This window comes from Neopelma chrysocephalum, unplaced genomic scaffold (genome assembly GCF_003984885.1).
Source record: "Neopelma chrysocephalum unplaced genomic scaffold, ASM398488v2 Primary Assembly neopelma1_91, whole genome shotgun sequence".
NCBI classification, from domain to species: domain Eukaryota; kingdom Metazoa; phylum Chordata; class Aves; order Passeriformes; family Pipridae; genus Neopelma; species Neopelma chrysocephalum.
Window position 1 is genome coordinate 1691416 of NW_020897753.1, and position 21348 is coordinate 1712763.

The following is a 21348-nucleotide window of genomic DNA, read 5'->3' on the forward strand; positions in this document are numbered from 1 at the left end:
TATGTTTTATATATATATATTATATTTTATCTACAATATTATGCAATGCTACATAACATTATATTATACCATATATATTCTCTCTTGGTGCTATTGGTAGAGGCAGATTTTTCTGACTGCATGTCATGGAAGCCAGGCTGAAAGTTATCTTGGTTTAGTAAAATAACTTTGTGCAAGACACAAAAAAGGTCAGATATTAACATGAATTTGTACCTGAATGTTGGGATTCTGCCCATTGATGTCTGCTTTTGATAGGTCGGGGAAGTTTGGGAGATCCAGGAGGAAAGATCTGGGTCCATCTCTTTGCAGGGACGTGTGCCCGTTTTCCTGCCGGAATCGCTGTTTAGGGAATGGCCGGTGGGCAGCCTGGAGATCGGGGTATTCCCTGTGGTCCTCGGGGTTCAGGGTGAAGCTGTCTTCAGGAGAATGGTCATCTGCACTCAGTGTGTTCTGGGGAAGAAAAGCAACACATTATAACGACAACTGAGAGAGTGTCAGTCCTGCCAGTGCCCCCATCCGTCTGCTGGTTGCAGCCTTGCAGCACTCAGACCCACTGCTCACTACTGGAACAGAAATCTCTGACCATCTGACACGATATAAAACTGAATCACATTTGGGGGTTTAGCTCTTCCAGGTTCCTGAACTATTCCAGCCTTGGTGTGAGCACCCACATGTTGCCACAAACACCAGACTTAAAACGTAGAAACATGAAGCTCTGAAGCAACCCCTGGGAAACCAAACTGTATCCCCTTAAATGTGTCCCTAAAAATGGTGAAAGGTATCCTTCTTATAAATAATTTTTAGTCTGCTTTGTTCCAAAGTGAAGCAAAAACACTGACTGCTTAGTCTGTGTTGAAATTTATGGTATTAAAAGATCCTACCACTGAGCTGGCAACCTCCCCTTCCCTCCCCTCAGTCTGCAGCAACTTCCATCTCGTCGCCTGTGTTCCTCACCCAATTTCTCTGGTCTTGAACATCTGAACCTTCCTTCCTCCGGGATCTCATTTTCATGTTTGCCTAATGGTGGGATTGAATTTCACCAAGCTGTGGGTCAGCGGTTAATGCTTTTGTTATTGTTGAGCGTACTTTGGTGTTTTGTAGTACATTACAGCAGGCTGCCCCCGCACCAGTAGCACTGCTGCCACTGCCTTTGACCTCACCAAGGAGACACATTTAGTATCAAAACACTGCCTCCCTGGGTTAGGACTGGCCTGGGGATTCGGGGGAAAAAAACAGCAGAGAAGTCCAATGTTCTTACGGCTACAAAAGAAAAGCACGGGGCAGACTCAGCACAGGTTTTGGTTTTGACTCAGCTGAAAAGTTTCAGGCTAGAGGTCTTAGTATGACTGCCTGGGGAGTTTTTATTTTCAGTTCATAAAGAGACAGCAAGCATGGAGAGGGTAAATGTTAAAGACCTATCTTTTAAAACAAGCACAATTAAAGTGGAATGGCCACATGTGGTTCTGGCTCTACTGAAGCATATTTTTGCCAGCATTTCTGGTTAAATGCAATCTCCATCCAGCTCTCCTGGTTCAAATTAAGCCATAGCATACCTTTAGCTAAGCTCTCAGATAGATAACAGCTCCAATGCCTTTTATTTTGTGTTTATTTGCTTAGAAGGTTCTAAATTGACCTTTAAAGAGATTTTACAATATAATCTGTGCACATTACAGGAAAATATTCAGTGAGCTAAATAAACTAAGATTTAAGAGTTAATCTGGGACTAAGTGAAACTGTCTCAAGCAACAACAAAGGTGGTTCTCCTCTCCCCTCCTCGCTGCACTCCATTTGTGGAGTCCAAAAATCAGATTCAGCAGAATTAATGTTGTCTTGGTATTGTCATACCCAAAAGGGTAATTTTATATATCTGTCTACAGCACAGATGTATAAACATTGTTCTGAATTAGTGTATGTGTGCAGTGCTAAAAATGTATGTGCTCCTGACAATCTGCATTATTTGAGGGCTAAAACATAGACCCTTCTCTTTTTTGAACATCAGGAAGGACTTTCAGATGCCTTTGGTGGCCCATCCATTACTCAATATAAAGCAGATCGCACGGCAGCAAGCTCTGGGAAACAAAATCGAGGGTCACTAAGACAACTTTAGGTTCCTTATTCATATGTGCTTTAACTTCACAGTTTTCAAATAGAATTTAACCATAAACTTCCTGGTGGCTTCTCAGTTATGTCTGACTAACAACAAGGTGTGATTGTGCTGTTATTAAATTACTTCAGTCAGGAACCAAAAAAAAATGTGGTAGTTAACTACTTTTAGTGGGATATCATGCCCATAATCTTACCTTTATTAAAAATAAAGTAAGGTTTTATTAAAAAATAATAAAATTCTCACATACAATTTCATACTTTCCCTATTTGCTTGCCACTTCAGGAGCATCCTGATTCTCCACATTAACATACCATGCAGCTAGAGCTGGTTGGAGACTTAAAGACCTATATTTAATTCCCTGATAAGACTTGCTGTGTGATCCTGACAGGTCATGGTCTGTCTGTGCCTCGGTGGGGATAACAGCACTTCCCTTCCTCACTGTGATGTTTGCAGGGAGCTCAACAACTACAATAATAAGGGCTATATAAAAAGTTTTTAATAGTGTCAGACAGATGGAATATCACATGGAGTTAGTTAGGAAATTGTCATGGTGAAGTAATGACATCAGGCTGATCGGGCCCACTACCAAGCTGCTTGGGGCAGGGACTGTCACTAATTAAAGTCTGAACGAGATGCGGTTTAACGTTAAAAAGAAAAATAGAGGGAGGACAAGATAACTGCTCTATCCCAAAGGTTGCTGCAGGGAAGGGAGGATGGACCACTCTGCTTGCTCAGGGTGGACATGACCCAAAGACCCCAGTTGATCACTGAGTGCACATTTCTAACGTCAGTGACAGACGAGCTCCAGAGCAGACTTTGAGAAGGACATGGAGCTTGGCTTTAAGGGCAGGGTTGACTAATGCCTGGCAGGAATGACACAGGTTAAACAGTGTGTGCTCTGCCTAAAGGCAATGTTATCTCTTGCAGTCCCTTTTGCACTAGGACAAGCCCAAGCTATTCCTCCATGGGGCTCCTGTGTTGTATTGCAACACAGGCAAAGGGGAATGCTCAATATGTGTGATCATTCCAGTTATCTGCTCATAGTACCAGGAGTGAAAGGCCATTTCTAAAACGAGACAGACTGCCCATTTTTTAGGTAGATACTTCTTGGTGTAGTGTCTAAGCTGATTTGTAGTAACACTAGAAATGTATATTTCTGGTAAAAAGATAAAAGTGAGCTTGAACTGCATGTGAAGAGAAGAATATGCTCACTCTGTTCTACTGCATTAGCTCAGCAAAGGCTCTTCCAACACTCATCTAGCAGGAAAAAGTGTGTCCTTACTGCAGTGCCGGCATCCTTTCTGAAGAAAACAGAGTTTGTGTTCCAACGCTAATAGATGAAATTTAATTTAGGTTTTTGGTTTTTAAGGGGAGTATTCTTCTCTTCTTATTTCTACGTTATTTCCCATGTTTATATTTCACACTATTTATTTTTAGGTGTACACAATTTGTATTCCTGATGCTTTTTGGAAAGTAGGGTTGCTTGCCTTCCTTTAAAAGCTATGTCACTTCATTCTGAACTACTGACTCAGTTTCTTTGAAGTTATGACATTTCTAATTCAGGCACATTGGTTTCTTACTCAAATGATGCATCTGCTCTAAATATTTTAAGATAAAACACTTTCTTTCCTTCATTTAACGGGATTATTCACAACTTCTAAACTTTCCACTAAGATGATTTTAAGAGGTTACTCATGCTGGCTGTCAGCTACAGTTCTGCAGCCCCATGGGATCAGACAATTATAGAGGTTCCTAATATAAAAACAGCTTAGGATTTTTGAGTGTTCCAAGTGTGGACAGTATATAAGGGCAGGAACATATTATCCATAGTTGTTTGACAAGGCAATGAATTAAACCCTCGAGAGAAAATCTGCCATACTCTTTGCATTACAGAATAACACACCTTGCAACACCCATCACTGAAAAAGGGAGGGCAATAGGTCAGTGCATATCGGTGCCTTTGTGTCCATCTACAAACTATGGAAGAAGAGCAATTCACAGGGATTTTGTGAGGATAATTTTACATGTTGGTGATCCAGGAGGGACTTGCACCATGGCATCCACCACTGGCATCACGGTTTAAGGCACCAAGAGACAATGCAGGAGAAATGTTCTGACTGATACTGCAGTTTAACTCTTCAGTAATCAAATGGGTATTTTAACTCCCCCCTTGGCCTTCACATTTTGTTTCTCCCTCTGTCACGAAAGACATGAGCTGCAGGGAACTGTACTCTTTCTCTTCCCCACAGAGAAACTAAGCAGAAATGGGAACTTGTAAAAATACCAAACTAGGGGAAAAGGGATTTTTTCTGCAATTTTAGCAAGCAAGGAATTCTCTCTTCCTTATTTTAATCCCATCTCCAGTTCTGTAAAAACAACCGAGACAGAGAATAAGCAAGAAATGAATGTAGCTACAGAAAATATTCTGAAGCAGCTGCTCTTTCTCTGTCCTTCATATTTGTTACCTTCCTGCATTCCCTCCCCACTTGCCAAACTAAGGGCACATTTGCAAGTACTGCTAATTATGGAGTTGAAAGAATTTGGGAAAACTGATGCAACTTATATGCTAACAGCTCCCAGACAGAAAGGGAATCTATTACTAAATCCCTGCTGCAGTTACATTGCTTTTTTTATTTCTTGTATACTCCTTTGAAATATCTTGTAAAATGATCTTGACAAGAGGTTTTGAACTGAAACCCGATGGTCTGCCAGTGCACTTTCATGATGCACCTGTACAGCATCTTCAACCACCAGCAACAAGGAACATTTACTTATTAGGAAACTTCACAGACGCTATAAAAGATTATATTGCTATGAGAGACAAAATGAGGCCTGGGGCCTTCACAGAAAACCATTACAGCCATTAGGACTGGTTTCATTTCCCACCTGCCTAAACAGATTGTTTTCATTTTGAAGGCTGTCGTGTGTTTCCAGGTTAGTGCTAAATGATCACTTTAAAATTAACCGGCCTGGGGAGGCCGAGTAACACACTGGGACACTACACGAGACTTCCAACTCCACAGATCCAGGATCTGTAATGAACTTGGGTGATCTAATTCCTGATTTGTTTTTGTTTTGTTTTTTTTTGGTTTATCGTGAGTATAAATAGCACAGGACCTACCAGGATGAGGTATGAGGACAGTGTTAGAGGAGCAGGCAGTGATGTTAAAAGCTGAGAAGAATTATCAGAGCTACACAGAGAAAGATTTCTCTTATGATTAATACCACATACAGTCCAGGCAGTCAGACAGAAGTCAGACCAGAGGGGTGTCACATCAACCACTCAGCTAAGACAATCTCATTTTTCCTTAAAATGTGCTTGCCCTTCACTCATATAAGGCAATGAAGTGAAAGGCCTTATTTATCTTTAGAGAACTGCACAGACTAATTGTTTCAATAATTAATAGCACATTTTAGATAATCACTGTTCATAAATAATTTAAACCAGACTACACCGGCTTGCATGCACACAATTGCTTTCACTAAGGGGCTCCAAAACAGAGCATCTGCTTTAAACATTGTGCAAATAGAAGATGAATAACTAGTTACAGTTGGTAGTAATAACAATAACAATAATAATAATAATAATAATAATAATAATAATAATGTTCTGTTAATCATGGTCTAGTTCTGAACAATTCTCTATTTAGTCCAGCAAAATCTGTAAAATGACAGTGTATCCAGTTTTAACTTGCAGTACATCTGCCTTTGTGACTAATTGGCCATGGAAAGACCAAGCCCAGTCATCCCAGAGCACACTACTATGAGACACATTAGCTTTGGTGGTTCTTGAAGTGATTTTGTTTCTGAGGAGAACAGGATGGAGTCACAAATACTGCTGCAATTAAGACAGCAGAAATTCAGGGTAGACACGTTGATCCACAGTCACTGTTGGAGCAGTGGTCCACAGTGAGGTAGTGAGGGGCTTGGGATGCCCCAGGACACACCCAGTCCACCACAGCTGGTTTTCTGCCATATGCTCAAATAGCTCTCAGGAGCTGCATCCAGCAGAACCAGAATCTCAAAGCATCTGGATACATTTATGGCAGAATCACAGCTTTTGAATTTTAGGGTTTTCACACTAAAAACTTCCAGCCCTCATAGCTACACAGAAAATCCTAAGCACTGGATGTGCAGCCAGGATGTGTGTTACGACTGCAGAGGCTGTAGTGTTGAAGCCCCTTCACATCCAAGGTCTAGGAATTCCCAGGCAGCTCTTCCGAAGCACATGGCCAACACTAAGTCAGGACCCTCCATGGTGGAGGAAAAGGCTTGAATTGCTTTGTTGAACCTTCTGAACGGATCCATCCCAAGTGCCACACCATTCCTCCCCCACTGAGCCTGTTTATTGACTGGCAGTCCCCAAGCTTTGGTCCATCCCTCATTCAGACTCTGCCTGGGAGTTCCTCCCACCAAGCTCCCTGTCTCCTCCACACTGCTAATAAACAGCGGGTCCACATCTGAACTGCTCTGGCAGACCATATTTTTTCCTCCAAGCTTAAGGAGAAAACCAACCATACTATACTCAGATCTGGCAACCTTTTGCTACATGTTGTGGACACACATTTCACATCACAGTTCTTTTTTATGCTCTGTTGTTTGCTTGTATTTCATGTTTTCATTCAGCTGGAAAATACAAACAGTATGGTTCAGCTTGGAGGTGAAGAACTGCCAGTTTGTATAAACACTTTGATAATAGAGACTTGGTGGTGATTACAGCTCAATGTCTGCTGGAAAAAACAGAGGCCCTTTAGTAAATTTTTAATGTAGTACACACTGGTGCTTTGTTCTTCAGCAGATACTCAGCCATCCAGGGGACAGCCAAGCACACAGAATTAAATTGTGTAGGGCTTTGACAGATGTTCAGTGCCAAGTTTTGCTTGTAGTTAACAGATATTTTCAGTTGCCTTAGCTGGTGGTAAACATTTAGTTGTTCTTCACGACTCTGAAGATCTTCCCTGTAATCACTGCCTGGCCTGAGCTCTCCACACCGGACACATTGATTTAGTGGCTGAACAGGCAAATGTACAACTGAAGAGTAGCCCAGCTATTCCACTCCAATAACCTGTGGTGCCAAAATGCAAATTCTTTGAAAGTTCTAATTCTTTTTAGGCTTTATTAAACACTTGCATAGAATCAGTAGTATAATGAAGCTTTAAGTAGAATTCGTTTATACCCTGGCTGAATTTAATTGAACTAGTCTAATCTCACCCACCATTTGAAATCTGCATAATAATTTACACATCAAGTTCCAACAGAATGGCAAAATCTGCCGTAAGCTGCAATTGAAACTGCAAAGGAAATCCAGAATACTAATACTTTTTGTACACAACTCTTTGGTCAGGCTTTGCAGGCCAGCACACACAAAGTCAGTGTAATTGAAGAGAACAAACATACATCTGAAATTATTTTCCTGGGTTTTAAACGATGTCCTTTTGCAAGTTTATTCATTAAATCACTAAGGCTAGGATTTCACTAGGTGAACCAGCTTTAATAAACGAAGGTTTCATCTCTCCCTAGCTGAAACAGTAACCTTATTTGAAGCCTTTTCCATTTCCAAAGTTGCCTTCAGCTTGCTAGTTTCCAAGAAACAGCTATTCCCAGCCTCCGTGTCTCCCTCTCATATGCCACTGAATATCCACCCTATGCTTTCAAAAGTGTCTGTGACTCTGGCTGTGTTAACTGGCAGATGTTTTTAGAGACTAGAAAGTGTTTAGTCCCTGTGGACTAAGAGTTACATGATGACTTCATCACATAAGCAAAAGCTAATAACGGGAAAGCAAGAAAGCAGACAAGTGTTATATTCCAAAAACACGATGTTTCCTGTGCTTCTGGCAAAGTTACTTCTGTGCCTGAAAAAAGGCAAATCCCTTGAGTCTTGATGCTCAAAACACACACACACCCCCCATCGAACTGCTGCGAGATAATTTACTTGACCCTCCCTTAGCTGCCTTCCCCACAAATACGCACTTTCCTTGGGATGGAAAGTGAGAGGGTGAAGGCAGAGGAAAGGCAGTGTTCGTTTACCTTCAATATCTGTGCTCCAACTCTGTGCCTCACAACACTCGCTGCACCCGGGAGTTTGCAGCTAAACAGCGGCAGAAACCTGAGCGGCAGCCTCAGAACCGCTCACCTCTGCTCCTGCAGTGAAATATTCTTTCAAGTGTACAGTTTTACCCTCTCCATTTAAATAGAAAACTTTGGAGAGTGATACATGAGCAACTGGAAGTCATTAAGCATAAATGGCATCTGCACACGCAGTGCAATACTTGCCTTGGTTTTGTATCAAGCCACCGGCAGTGGACATTGTGCCCTCTCTCTACATCTCCCTGAACTGCCCGAGTGACACATCAGGAAACCAGAGGAAGCAGATACACAGGAGAAAGGCCTCCCTCCAGTGACACGATGGGGAAGAAGAGCAAGTGATTAGACAGGCAGCATACCGTGGCAAGACAATGTGAAGACCCTTCTCTGTCTAGGAGGGGAGAAAGGATTTGCCCTGGAGAGAAGCGTGGGCTTTCTGTATTATGAATTCTATGCATGTATATATAAATTTTCTTAGAACAGTAAGGGAGAAGGCTATTTCCTAGAGCTGATTAAAGAAGCATGACTCGATTTTCAATTTCAAACGACTCGGGGGGCATTCCAATCGACTGCAGACAGGAAATGAATACCATACATGCACTGAACAAGGCAGATGCTTTTGAATCTGACACTTACGTGAAATGAAAATATCTTCATTTCTGTCTCCCCTCCGCCCCATGATCACTAGTTAGTTCTGAGCTATTTTTAGGATAAATGGTTTTATTTTTCAAACTTGTTATAATCTTAGCATGTGCCTGAAGCCACCCAGACGCCACTGACAATAAACTGCATGGAGCAGGCCAAATGCATCTTTAGATGAGTCCCAGCAGCCTGACACAGCAGCAAGGTAGGAGAGGAAAGATAAGCAGTTCAGGTTTGAGATATCCTCACCTCCTCTGGTGAGGCACAGAGATGGTGAACATGCCAGATCCCAGGGAGGGAGAACAGCTCTGTACAAAGAGAGATCCCAAAGCACATACAGCAGAAGCACTGCAAAGCAGGTTGGAAGAGCAATTCCTTTTAGACTGTGGCACAGAACTCACTTCCAGCTACTTAACTCTGATAGAGAGATAAATACATATATTTTCTCCTCATACAGCTCTTACAAGCAACAGTAATAATTGTCATGGGAGTATTATGGTGTTTATAACCTGACTACAATGTAATTATAGTATAATTACATATATGTATAATTTCATCAATGGCAGCAGTGCATATCAGGGAATTGGTACATGCAGCTCTTTTTTCCCACTTAGTCCATGTGTGTGCAAACACATGATTTCAGCTGCATACTCCTCTTGTATTTTATTGTGGGAATACTTAAATAGGATAAAGGGAAAAAAAAATCAGAGAGGTGGTATTAATCTGGCCCTTACTCTGATGTTATGCAGATAATTAGTTCATTTTATCTTGATGTTAAGACAGCCAGAGTCTAAGAACATGAAAAAATGATCCTCTTAGGAGATAGACAGGAGAAGAAGAAAGAGGGATGGGTAGGTGAGAAAGGCAGCTCTGATCTACATTATTTGCAAAGCCATGAATGCCAGATCAAAGAAGAGCGGGAATCAAATTCACTGCCACTGAAGGATTTCAGCAGCTTTTTCAGAGCTATTGATCTCTCAAGGGCAAACCCTTTTAAACACTAGGTGATGCCTCTAACTAGCCAGAACTCCCACCTTATACTGGCTGAGCCTTACGTGGTTTGCTTTCATCAGCTGGGGAAAGCAGAAACGGCTCAGACACTGCTGTATCTGGGTTCGATGAAGGAGACATAGAGCAGAGCACACAAATAGCACGTGTGCATTTTCTGCACCAGATGTTCCCTTTCTAATGGCCATCATGGTAGATGTTAACTAAAAAAACAATTCCTCACTGATGAGCTGTGCCTTTGGTGACCAACAATACTGAGGCTGAGGACAGAACACTGTCACCCCGGTGAGAGCTCTGGGCAGGGTCTGCTTGCTCAGTGCTGACTTACTGATAAAGTCACCTCATATTTTGTGTGGGATGAAGGTGGGATAAGACATCTAAGGAGCTAGTGCAGCTCAGCTGGCAAGCAGTGACTCGTTCATGAGTTTGGACTCACAGGTCTAATCTGAACACCCAGAAGGCACAGGATCCAACCTTAAATCAAGTACTGCATTGTCAAATGAACTACAGATTGGCTTCCCCCCTACACCCCTTCCCTTCCTTAGGTCAGGTGTCTTTGGAGTCTGGTAGACAAGATTCCAGGTGTTTTGCCTTGTTGGGACACTTCAGGATCATGCCTTAAGCAAGAGCCCCTGGAATTGGGTGCAGTAAAGCAATTTCACCTGATGCATCCCCGGATGATTTCCTGAGAGCTGCCTCTGGGCTTCTGATATGGGTCCCCTCGCAGCAGGCTCGTTGCTGCTGCCATCACTGCATCCCTGGGAACACTCCACTCATCCTGCCTTCCATGTCTGCTACACTACACACATGGCTGCAACAGCACACGATGGGTTATTCTGCCCTTTCCAAGCTCTGCTCACAATGCAAAGCCTACCTGCTCCCACCAGCACTCAGAGCAATTTGGTACCTTAAACATTTTCAGGAAGTGGATGAGCATTTTCCTCCTGCATGTTTGGATCGGGAGCTAGTGCTGCTACCATTTAAATGCATATCAGAAGCTCCAGGACTCTATCAGGCTAAACAGCTCATTTGAAACCTTTGGCACTATTGTTCCGGCACGCCTGAAGACACAGGCACAGCGTGGCTGCCCTAGGTCCCTTTTGAGGTATATATTCAAAATGTTAGACGTATACATATGTCTATTCTTTCCCAATAAAAGCTTGGACTCTAAAGCACAAGGTGAGGAATAGATACTCCATTGGCCAGCTGCAGCAAGCCTTTCATAAAGAACACAACAATCAAACCCTATAATGGAAAACGATACTCCAGAAGCTCTGTCCTGACAAACATCTGTTTTCCTATTGTAGGAAGGAATAAGAACATAGGAAAAGTTAAATGCTGAATGCCTAAACAAACTGAATTAAGAAGAGATGGTAGGAGTAATGATGGATGATTTGTAAACCACCTGCAAATGTTAGAATTGCCGCACTCTTCTGCAGACCATTATATGCAGTCTATACTGCAAACCTCCAATAGACAGGGACTGTGCTCTATAAAAATCATGATGAATGCAGGCTTGTTTTTATATTATAGAGGTCCTAATCCTTCTCCTCCTCTGTCTTTGCTCTATTGTTACAACATCAAAGACCAACTGCTGGCCGAGATACAGTCAATATGAAAAGGGCGACCAGCAAATTTACTGCTTGACTTCATTCCCTTTAAATGGAATAGGCACCATGGCCCTTTTTCAAAGTCCAATCGCAGACATATATCTTTTTTATTGGACATCATGTACAATAAAGTGAAGCTGTAACTTGGAAAAAAAAATAGAACACCTTCAAAAAATCCCATGAGGTGAACATTCCTTTATAAAAATATCACTGTGGTTACATGTTTAGAAAAACCCCGGGCACTCCTCAGGGCAAAAGGCATGGGCTGGCTAGGTTATAGTTTAGCTAAGATGCAGACCCATGCCTAATACTGAGCTGGTTTCAAAAAAACCCAAACCCAACCAACTAATAAAAAGTGATATATTTAATTCAGAATGCCAGTGTCATTCAAATAAACCGAAATGGCAGCATTCATGTCACAAGAATTGTTAACTGCTTTGTTACAGCCTGCTCTGTGCAGTGAACCTTTACAGACTTCTTCAGTCCAGAGAATCTTAAAATCAGCAGCACAAAACGCCAATATACACATGGCATCTTAAAAACTCCAGTCGGATTACTGAGGTAACTTCCAGAGACACTCTCAGAGATGAGAGTTGTAGCTGTAGACATTAAAGTCAGTTTTATTGTTGTTGTATTGCTAAATAGAGGCTAAATAATTTCTGGCTATGAAATTAAATAGTGTATAAGCAACTCACATGATGTAGGTGGTGAGTATAGTGTAGTGTTACAGAATCCACATTAAGTAGCTATGGTTTTTATTTTTTTTTTTGTTTTAAACTATTTAAACTGTTAATCCTTTTTGTTTCTTTGGGTAACTTGTGCAAACAGACATTAGTAAATATCTGGCTACTAATGTTATATCTAGACCAATCCCATACAGATGTTAAAGTCCTGCACTGATGTATGTACATGGCAGGTAAAACCAGGCAAATTTATGTTTTGTTACACCCATAGTAAACTTCAGCAGCTGGTTCCAGTGGAGTAATTATGGTTTCCTCACAGCAAACACTGCTGCTGCTGAGTTACTCCTAAGGCAATAAAGATACCAAAGCTGTGTAACTAATTTTTGAAGCACTAGCTTAAAAAAGATAGCCATCTTATCATTAGGTCCTCTTCACTGCTCTTTCTGTTACAATATGCTCTGTCTTCAGTCACCTCCTCTTTCCATCACATCCTACAGCAAAGCTCGTCTGGTGCAAGAGCCTCACCTCCTACTCAGCATTTCTGGGCACATAGGAAAAAAAGTGTTTTAATGACAATATTCAGTTGTTCAATAACTGAGTGCCCAACTCAATGGGAATGCAAAGGCAAGATGCCCAAAGGAAGCTTTCTGGAAGTTAAATCTGGCCCATGGACAACATGGACTCAGTAACTGCTCCCTAGAAAGGGAGGAATCCACTTTTGGGGCACACTATCTGGGTGGTTTTTATAGATACTTACACCGTACTAAAGGGTTTGAGTACTCAAGTACTGATCCCAACAGCCATGCAGGCAAAGAGGAAATGTTAAATTCCCAAGGAAGAGCAACTACTGTGGAATAAACAGGCCAGGATTTTTTAGTGGGTATGAAACTAACATTGAGATATAACAGATGGGAATTAATTCACGCAGTCAGAAGAAAGCCGCACTCCAAAGCCCAGCTTTGCCTTTCTTTAGGCATGGGGGTCCCCTGTAGTATGTGCATATCAGTTCTGTAGAAAAACTGAGCTGGGAAAGATTCATATTCAAGAGGATCTTGGGTATGCAGCCAGGACAAGGCATTGATTTGTGGAAGTCAGTGGAGCAAGGTCAATTTAAACACGCCGAGATCGCAGGTCTAGCACAGTGGCGTAAAAGTCAAGGGATGTTTGAGCTTCTCCTTTCAACACGCACTAACTCCACCAAGAGTGGTGAGAGAAAGATTTCACCTCTGATTTTCCTCTCTCATCTTTAGGAGCACCTCCATAACATTAAAAGCTTGGAGGCGAACAACTCCAGGCCCGCTTTCATCTTGCTGACTGCTAGAAGAGAGGAATAAAAAAGATATGACCCATGGCCATGAGTTCTCCAAGCACTGAAAAACAAGGACAAAAGGATAAAGGAACTGCTTACCAGTACCGCCCACACCAGCTCCTCTAACCAAGCATTACAGTGCCACACAACCGACCGCTGTGGTGAGCCATCCCTTATTACAATAATAAGTTACATTTTACTTTGTTTTCTTTCTTTTTCTGGTATTTCAAATCAAAAGTACATGGAAATACCAACACTGGAAACATTCTGCTCTTGCTGATGTATCAATGAGCTCACTACGCTACTTCTTGGAAATGTTATTCATCCCTACTATGAATTTAGCCTGGCATTTACTGTCTTCAAAACTTGTAAAATAGGCACAATGGTCTTAAAGTGCAACATTAATAACCACTGCATCATTTAATGCTTCCGTCTCTTACTAAAGCACTTCGTATTTTTCTCTTTAAAGTTACACTCCATTATTCACTTGTGACAGTGCCTACAGCCTCCATTCAGGCTGGAGACCCTTTTTACACTACACATCGTTCACAAGCTACACCACAAGGCTGGAATCTCAACCTCAATAAGCCAGTGTTGAGATTTTTAAAAATAAAATAAGAAAAAGACCCACTACCACTGAAAAATAACACTTTTTTAAAAAGTCATCCTTTATGAAGAACATTATTCAATCAATCCAAAGAGCTGTTAATTAGTGTAGTTTTAAAGCAGATAGCAAGATAAGAATCGTAACAAAAGGGCAAAACAACCACTAACCAACACTGTGAACAGAACAAAAATTACCCAGCACAACTGGGTAATACCACATTTGCAAGGAGGAATGGCAAAACACACAGAAGAGCTCAAAGCAACCAACTTTGACAGCTAAACCTGCTAAGTCTATCACTATACTTTCAGGATGCAGGCACAAAGAAAAACTAGATTTCTTTAATTTTTGAGGTTTATGCTTGTGTAAGGAAACAATTGTCTGCATGTATATTTGAAGTATGAGTGCATTTCAAGATTTTAAAGTGGCACAGAAAAATGTTAGCATAAGAAAAGCATGGCAAAATAACTTCCTACCGTTACTTGCATTCTGTGCACTTTTACATAACGAAGGAAAACAAATCAGAAATCCTAAAGCATGAATATTTACAAATCAGTGCATCTTAAAAAAGAGGCTTTCAAACTGATTTTTCCTTCCCACCGGAATACATACCAATGACTGGGTTTTCAGAAGTCATGATTTTAGAAAGCTTTTCAAACATGCCTAGTGTTATGTATTAAGTGGCAGGCAAAGCCTGCATCATCTGCATCATTATCAATACCACTGTCTTCTGCACTTCACTTTCTGTGAAGTTTTCAGATGTGCGGCACAATGCAGCCGGAGTTCTCACCTAATCTATCATTCTTTCACCGTTCTTTGTTTTCTTTGAAGATCTTTTCCAACGTTTTGGGACAGTTCAGCATTGATTACTAATACACAGGTGTTGTAGATATGAGTAGAGACAAAAGAACAATGCTGAATTCAAACCATGGTTCCCAATTTATATTCAACACAACCTGGATTGGTTAAACAGATGTCTCCCCAGCAAAGGAATTCCACAGCAGGGCAAGGTGTGGAAGAGCTTAGTATGCTGAACCTTTAAGTACTGGGGCTCAGTTACCTATTAGTAGGTCATAAGGTGTATGTTAAAAATCACAAGGGAGTACACAGTGACCAGCACCAGACAGTACAAAGATGATGAAATTGTTGGGGTCATAAATACAAACAGCAGAGCTTCAGCTCTAGGCTTCCTGTTTTCTGTGGACAGCTGGAATAAGGAGAGTAAAGATCTGGGAAATTTGACTGAACCTAAGGGTTGACAACCAAAGCTGGAGGAGATTGTGCCAATCAGATAAGAGCAAAGGCTCAGCAGCAGCGTGGTTGTATCACTGTTATAGCTGTGATGGACCAACGGTGTCTTTCTGCGGAGAATAAACTTCCCTACACAATCAACAAAGACCACAAAATAAAAGCTACTCCAGAACTAGTGCTGACTGTCCCAGTTAGATGAACCAATGTGGAAAGTACCAACCCAGTTCCATCCATGACCTCTGTGTATCCATGCCTGGCCTCTCTACTCTCATTGTCATCAAGGGTGATCCTTACAGCTTTCCTGGGTTACTTTCCCAGGGACCAGTCTCAAACCCAGCACTCCTTGCATTGCCATGAGTCAGCCCTCCGGCAACCATAGGGCTCAGGGCCCCTGTTAGCAGGTTTCCCTTTAACCACTCCCTTCACACACAGCCCCAGAGCACAGGTAAGGATGGACTGAGAGAAGAGAAAGGCAAAAGGAGGAGTGTCTCTGGGACCTCTCCTTGTAGTAGTCACTGTGGTTTGTGGCTGGCTCCAGGCCCATGGGAATGGACATGAAAACACCATGATGGCCCAGAATTTAGAATTTAGAACAACGCCCACTCTGCCTTTTTTCACACAAATAGCCCAATACTAAAAAGGGAAATGATCCTAAATCTTGCTGAAATCATAAATAACTAACTCAAATACGCTCTTCAGTATAAAGCACTGGGAAAAGTCTTCTCTGAGCTATAGTTACAGAGACAAAATTGAGAGGCACCCTGTGATTTAATGCCAGGTATTTATCAGTGGTGACCCAAGATGAGCAGTACAGTAACTGTTAGCTGTTGAGCTGAAGAGATGCTCAGGAAAATATGCCTCATCCAAACATCTTGGTCAAATTTAATGCAGGAAGTTCCTTTCGTACCTGCCTAACATTGCTCCTTGCAGCCATAACTAAATACAATATTCTTGGATCCCTGTTCTGAATTATTGCAGTAGTCTAAGATACTAGAAAGTTTGTCACATCCTACCCTGAAGGTGTGGTAGCCCTTTTCCACCAAAGATACTTTAGTTTGCTAAGGAATTAATTAAAGTGATAGGTATGAAGTTTAATTAATACTTTCTGGAGTTTTCCTGGAGCCAAGCTGGAAAGGTGAAAGAATCTCTCCTGGGAGCAATGGATGCCAGAAAACGGTGCTCTGCTCAGGGCAGCAATCTCAATCCTTCATCCTTGTTTCCCATTTTATCCCTTGCTTCCATGCATGCAGCAGCAGCACACGTAAGCTAATGACTCTTCCCTCCCCCTCGATCCTGGAACAAGCCACAGCCCACTAGCAAAACCACTAAAGAGCACACATAATTCTCTCCCTTGGGAGATGAGAGAATGAACTGCACATGGTCTAAGTCATTCCTAAAGCTTAGTGCACAACTGGAGGAACATATGCCAAAGGGTGAGCTTTAGCTAAGAGCCTACACAGCAAAGCCTGCTGAGACCAGGCAGGTTTTACTGTCCCTGTCAAAAAGCACGGAACAGGATCTTCTGCGACAAGGAACCACCTCACCAAAAGAGATTTTGGTTTGCAGAGGATCAGTCTGCCTCATTCACAAGCCACCTGCTCCGAAAGTTATTCATATGAACTGCTCTTAAGGCAGAGAAGGATTTAGTGTTCGCATTAAACACACGATGTACATCCACTTATTGGCATCTCACATAGGCTAAGGCCAGTCTGGAAAACGGGAATGCAGAACGTGGAGTCGACAGTTTTTCAAGGACGACTTAGACGATCGGTTCCTATTAGAACTAACCAAATGTAAAGCTCCAGAGCTCAAATAAGCTTTAAAAAAACTCAGTCTAAAACTCTCCCAAAGTAAACAGCTTGAGTCCTTCTTAACTGAGGAAGCCAGAAAGCTGAAATATGCCACTATATCCGACTGGAGACTGTTTTGCAAATTGCCTGAGTGCAGAACGAGGGTCAGCAAGAGCGCACAGGCTCTGAAAAGACTGAAGTGCACCCCAGCAAAGGTAGCAGACAGCACACACCATTGCTAAGCCTCTCATGGCGTTGAGCTGTGGACCTTCAGAGAAAATTTAAGAGCTCAGCTCCGCAAAGGGCTCCTCACGTGCCTTGGAGAGCGACTCTTGTGCGACCATTTGTAAGCAGCAGAATGTGTTTCTCCTGGTAGGGCTCAGGGAACATTTCTGACACGCTGTAATTGCTAACATGCTCATTGAGGAGGGGGGCAAGGACAGGAGAAGGGCGATTAAAGGGGAAAATCTGTTTACAGCACTGTGCTCCTTTTCGAATTATGTTCTCTTACATGGCTCCAGTTTTAAGCACAATTACCGAGCTTCAGGCTAATGTAATACTGCTGCAAGGACCGCAGTGGAGAGTCTGACTTCATGTGCTATGGCATATATTGTTGGTGGCTCTGTTACTGCATTTTACAAGGTCATTTTTCTTGGTGTGGGAACACTGTTTTTCTTGGTGTGCAAGGCCTGCTACGGAAAAATTAGAAGTGAGGGGAATAAACTTCTCGATGAAATATTTTCTCTCAGAATGAAAGGACAGATTTTAGAGCATCATAAAGTATTACAAATGCCTTCCAAAATTTATGTTCAAGCCTTCCCTTCATTTTAGAACTATGTAAAAAGACAAAAACATACCAAAGTAGCATTTTTCCATCTCTTAATACAACTTCACTTGCTCTTCTTCAGAAGCAAAAGTTTGTACTTCCTTAATTCACAAATATACTCCACAACAGATTCTGGATGCTAATTAAATTAGACCTAGAAATCTCACCAGAAGAAAACCAAAATCTTCTCCCTCTCCAAATCTCCTTTTTTTTTGTTTGTTCCTTTGGAAGAGATGGAAGAAGGGGAATAAAATCTGATTGAGAAACACAAGGTTGATTCCCTCTCATAACTCAAGACTGTGAGATATTTTATAACTCCAATCTGGATTTCCCATCTTGTGTTAGTTTACACTACCACAACCCAATTCTAACAGCAGGCCCAGCACCCATTTCTGCAGCAGTGAACTGAGGGAGCCTGTGCCTGTATCTCACCCATCCCAAAGAGGACCAGAGGAGTACACTAGGATTTTCTCCTCAGTGCTGCTCCATTGCAACCAGACGCAGTGACACAAGACAATCCCAGACATCTGAGATCTCTGGAGACACACACAGAGCGGGGAAGGGCACTAAAGGGAAAAATAAGAGGGAGGAAGAAACAATTTGTTTAATTTTAGGATTGAAGGGATTTTTTTCTGTATTTCTTTCATCTATCAGTCTAATTAATTGCAGGGGTCAACATGATTGAAAGACCAAAAGAAATCAAAACCTATCCTCCAAAATCCTTCCTTCATTTGAAGGACCAAGGGATGGGAGAAACAGAAGCTCTTCCTCCCTTAATGAAACAGACTTCAAAATGCTCACAGGTCTATATTTTAAACTATTTAAATCTCCAACAATATTTTAAGATTACTAAGGATTCCTCCTGAAAAATGACCCAATTCTGACCACTTTATTTGTGCAAATCGACTGCCTAAGCCCCCCCAAATACCATGTATTGATAATCGAGGGGCTTTTGATACAAATGTGCCATGTCAAAAGACATCTATAAACAGTTGCTGCAAAGATTACTCTTTGATGGACTTGCCACACTTCTTCATCAAATGAAAAAGTGACCTAATCACTTCTTCCGATCTTTTCTCTCCACAGACCTACTAAGACAGAAAAAAACTGAGAGATTTCTAAGTGCTTTTGTCGACAAGTCTGGGTTTGTGCAGTTTTGTTTTCCACACTGATTCTCTAGCTTGGAGTGCAGGGCACTAGGATTTTGTGTTTCACTTCAGCGTGTGCCAGGATACAGCCCCAAATCCCGCCAAAATCAGGAGATCCCAGTGCAAACTTGCCATCGAGATCTATAATATGATGCTCTGAATGGAAGTATCTGCCTGTCAGAGTGCAACTTCCTAAAGCAGGTTTTTCCAGCTAGTAATAGAATCCATGGAAGTCACAAAACCAAAAAAATTGATAGGCTTCCATCTGTTTAACCGATTGCTCTAATCAATATCCTTTCCCCCCGTAATGTCTTGTACAGACACACTCTCTCAAACGCATAACTGCAGAATCAATTCAGTTGGGAAGTATATAAAAATTTCAATTCTACAAATGGCAAAACATGATGAAAATACGAACTGCTAAAGCTATCACGGTGCTTAGAGGCACAGAGTTGATTAAAGTAATCTGTAAAAAAATCATTGGACAGAAAAAATTCTTGAAGTCAACAATTAACAGATATTCATGAGACAACCAACTACAATGACAATAATCCAGGATAATTATCTGAGGATGACTTTTCTCTTGTTTCACCCTAACCTTACAACAGTGCTGTAAATGGAGCTCCTTGGGGAAATGGCATCACCCGGACTTCCCACCTGCCCAGATGTTTCCCTCATTATGTTACAAGCCTGTCAAGAAAAGGCAAATTCAGGGTTATTCTAATGATAGCAAACACCTCATAGAAAACCTCTCCAAATTTACTTTTCCAAGGAACATCATGTCAAAAGGCATTTCGAGTGCCCACGAGGAAAGAAAGCATCATTTATAAAACATTATGACCAGAAATCTTGCAGATATTAAAAAAAAACATCTTGGAATGTCAAGCTGGTGATAAAACTGCGGCTCAAAAGAGAGGCAGGTGGGGCCTTACCCAAAGTGCTGAGCACTCCCAAGCAGGACTCCCACCAACTCCAGCAGGAGATAATTCTGAGTTAAGAAGAACTGACTCCAGTTTGTGACTGGGATGCTGAGTCTGCAGATCTGGGTTCCTTCCTGCAGCTGGTGGGTTCACTTTGTGCCAACAGAGTGACCAGTACAGCCTGGTCTCTCCTTAATTTTCCTCGTGCCTTATGGAAATGTGCCCTGCTGGGACCATGATTCTTTCTGGGATGATAGAGTGGTTTACGTAAATTTATGGTGATAATAATTATACATTTTCTGTCAACTTGGTGGTTGATTTTTCTTTAGCACTTGGATACAGGGAAAAAAGGTTGGTCAGGGCCCGTGCAGCTGACGGGAGATTTACAAGCTTTGCCTGGGGAGGATGATGATTCTGCAGCTTTGATCACTGTCTCCAACCATTACAAATGAATGGCAACGTGTGATACTGAATAAAAAAGTATCACCTGCAAACATAAGGAAACAGAATAAAAAAAGTCCTTTACCTCTGCTGGACATAATACACTGCCGGGTTTCATGGGATCAGAAGACTGGAATGGGCTGGCTAGGTCACAAGCACCTATGACCCTAAGTTTCTCAGCTATTTCAGGACTAAATGTCAACCCGTCTCCTGACGCTTTCCAAGGCAAGCCACGCGTTTTGTTCCGGTATTTCCCATCACCATACACCTGTGTGTTCCCCTCTCGCTTTAGGGAATGCTGTGCCCTCACAAAGAGGTGCCCTGGGTGGGGTATGCCTCCGTCCCTCGCCTGCCCCAGAAGCGCTCCCCAAGTGTCGTTGTCCCTGCGACCCACACGCGTGGGAGCCGCCCCGACGCCTCCAGCGCGGCATCGAACCGCGGCTCGGGGAGCTCTGCCCTCGACAGTGTAAAGTTAAGGAGGGCAGAGGACACTCAGGGAAAGCCCTGGGGCGGGGGAACCCTGGGGCTCGGGACAGTGCGGCTGGAGGGGGCAGGAGGAGGAGGAGGAGGCGGCGGCGGCCGGGGCAGGTGCACGGCGGCGGCTCCCGACAGCCCGGCCGGCCCCGCGCCCCCCGTCCGCCCCCGACGGCCCCGGGGGACGCGGGTGGGTGTTGTTGGGGGAGGCGGGGCGGCACTCACCTGCCGCTGGCTGTGGTTGCCGGCGCCCGTGGGGGCGTGGGGCTCCCCGCCGCCGCGCAGCACGGTGATGTGCAGGGTGAGCAGGAGCAGCCCCAGCAGCAGCAGCAGCTCGGCCGCCAGCCGCACCATCCTCTTGAGCCGGGCGGCTTTAGGGCCCCGCGGCGGCGGCCGCGGAGGAGGCGGAGGCGGAGGAGGAGCCGCGGCGGCCGCCGCCGCAGCCGCCACC

The 21348-nt window shown here is 42.8% G+C and overlaps 1 protein-coding gene across 1 annotated transcript in view; it reads right to left on the reverse strand.

The window, feature by feature from the left end:
* Positions 1-21348, reverse strand: part of ISM1 (isthmin 1) — a 40702-nt gene that overhangs the window by 17622 nt on the left and 1732 nt on the right. Inside the window, 2 exon segments of the mRNA XM_027693323.1 lie at positions 214-450; positions 21123-21254. Of these exon segments, the coding sequence (XP_027549124.1) occupies positions 214-450; positions 21123-21254 (369 nt within the window).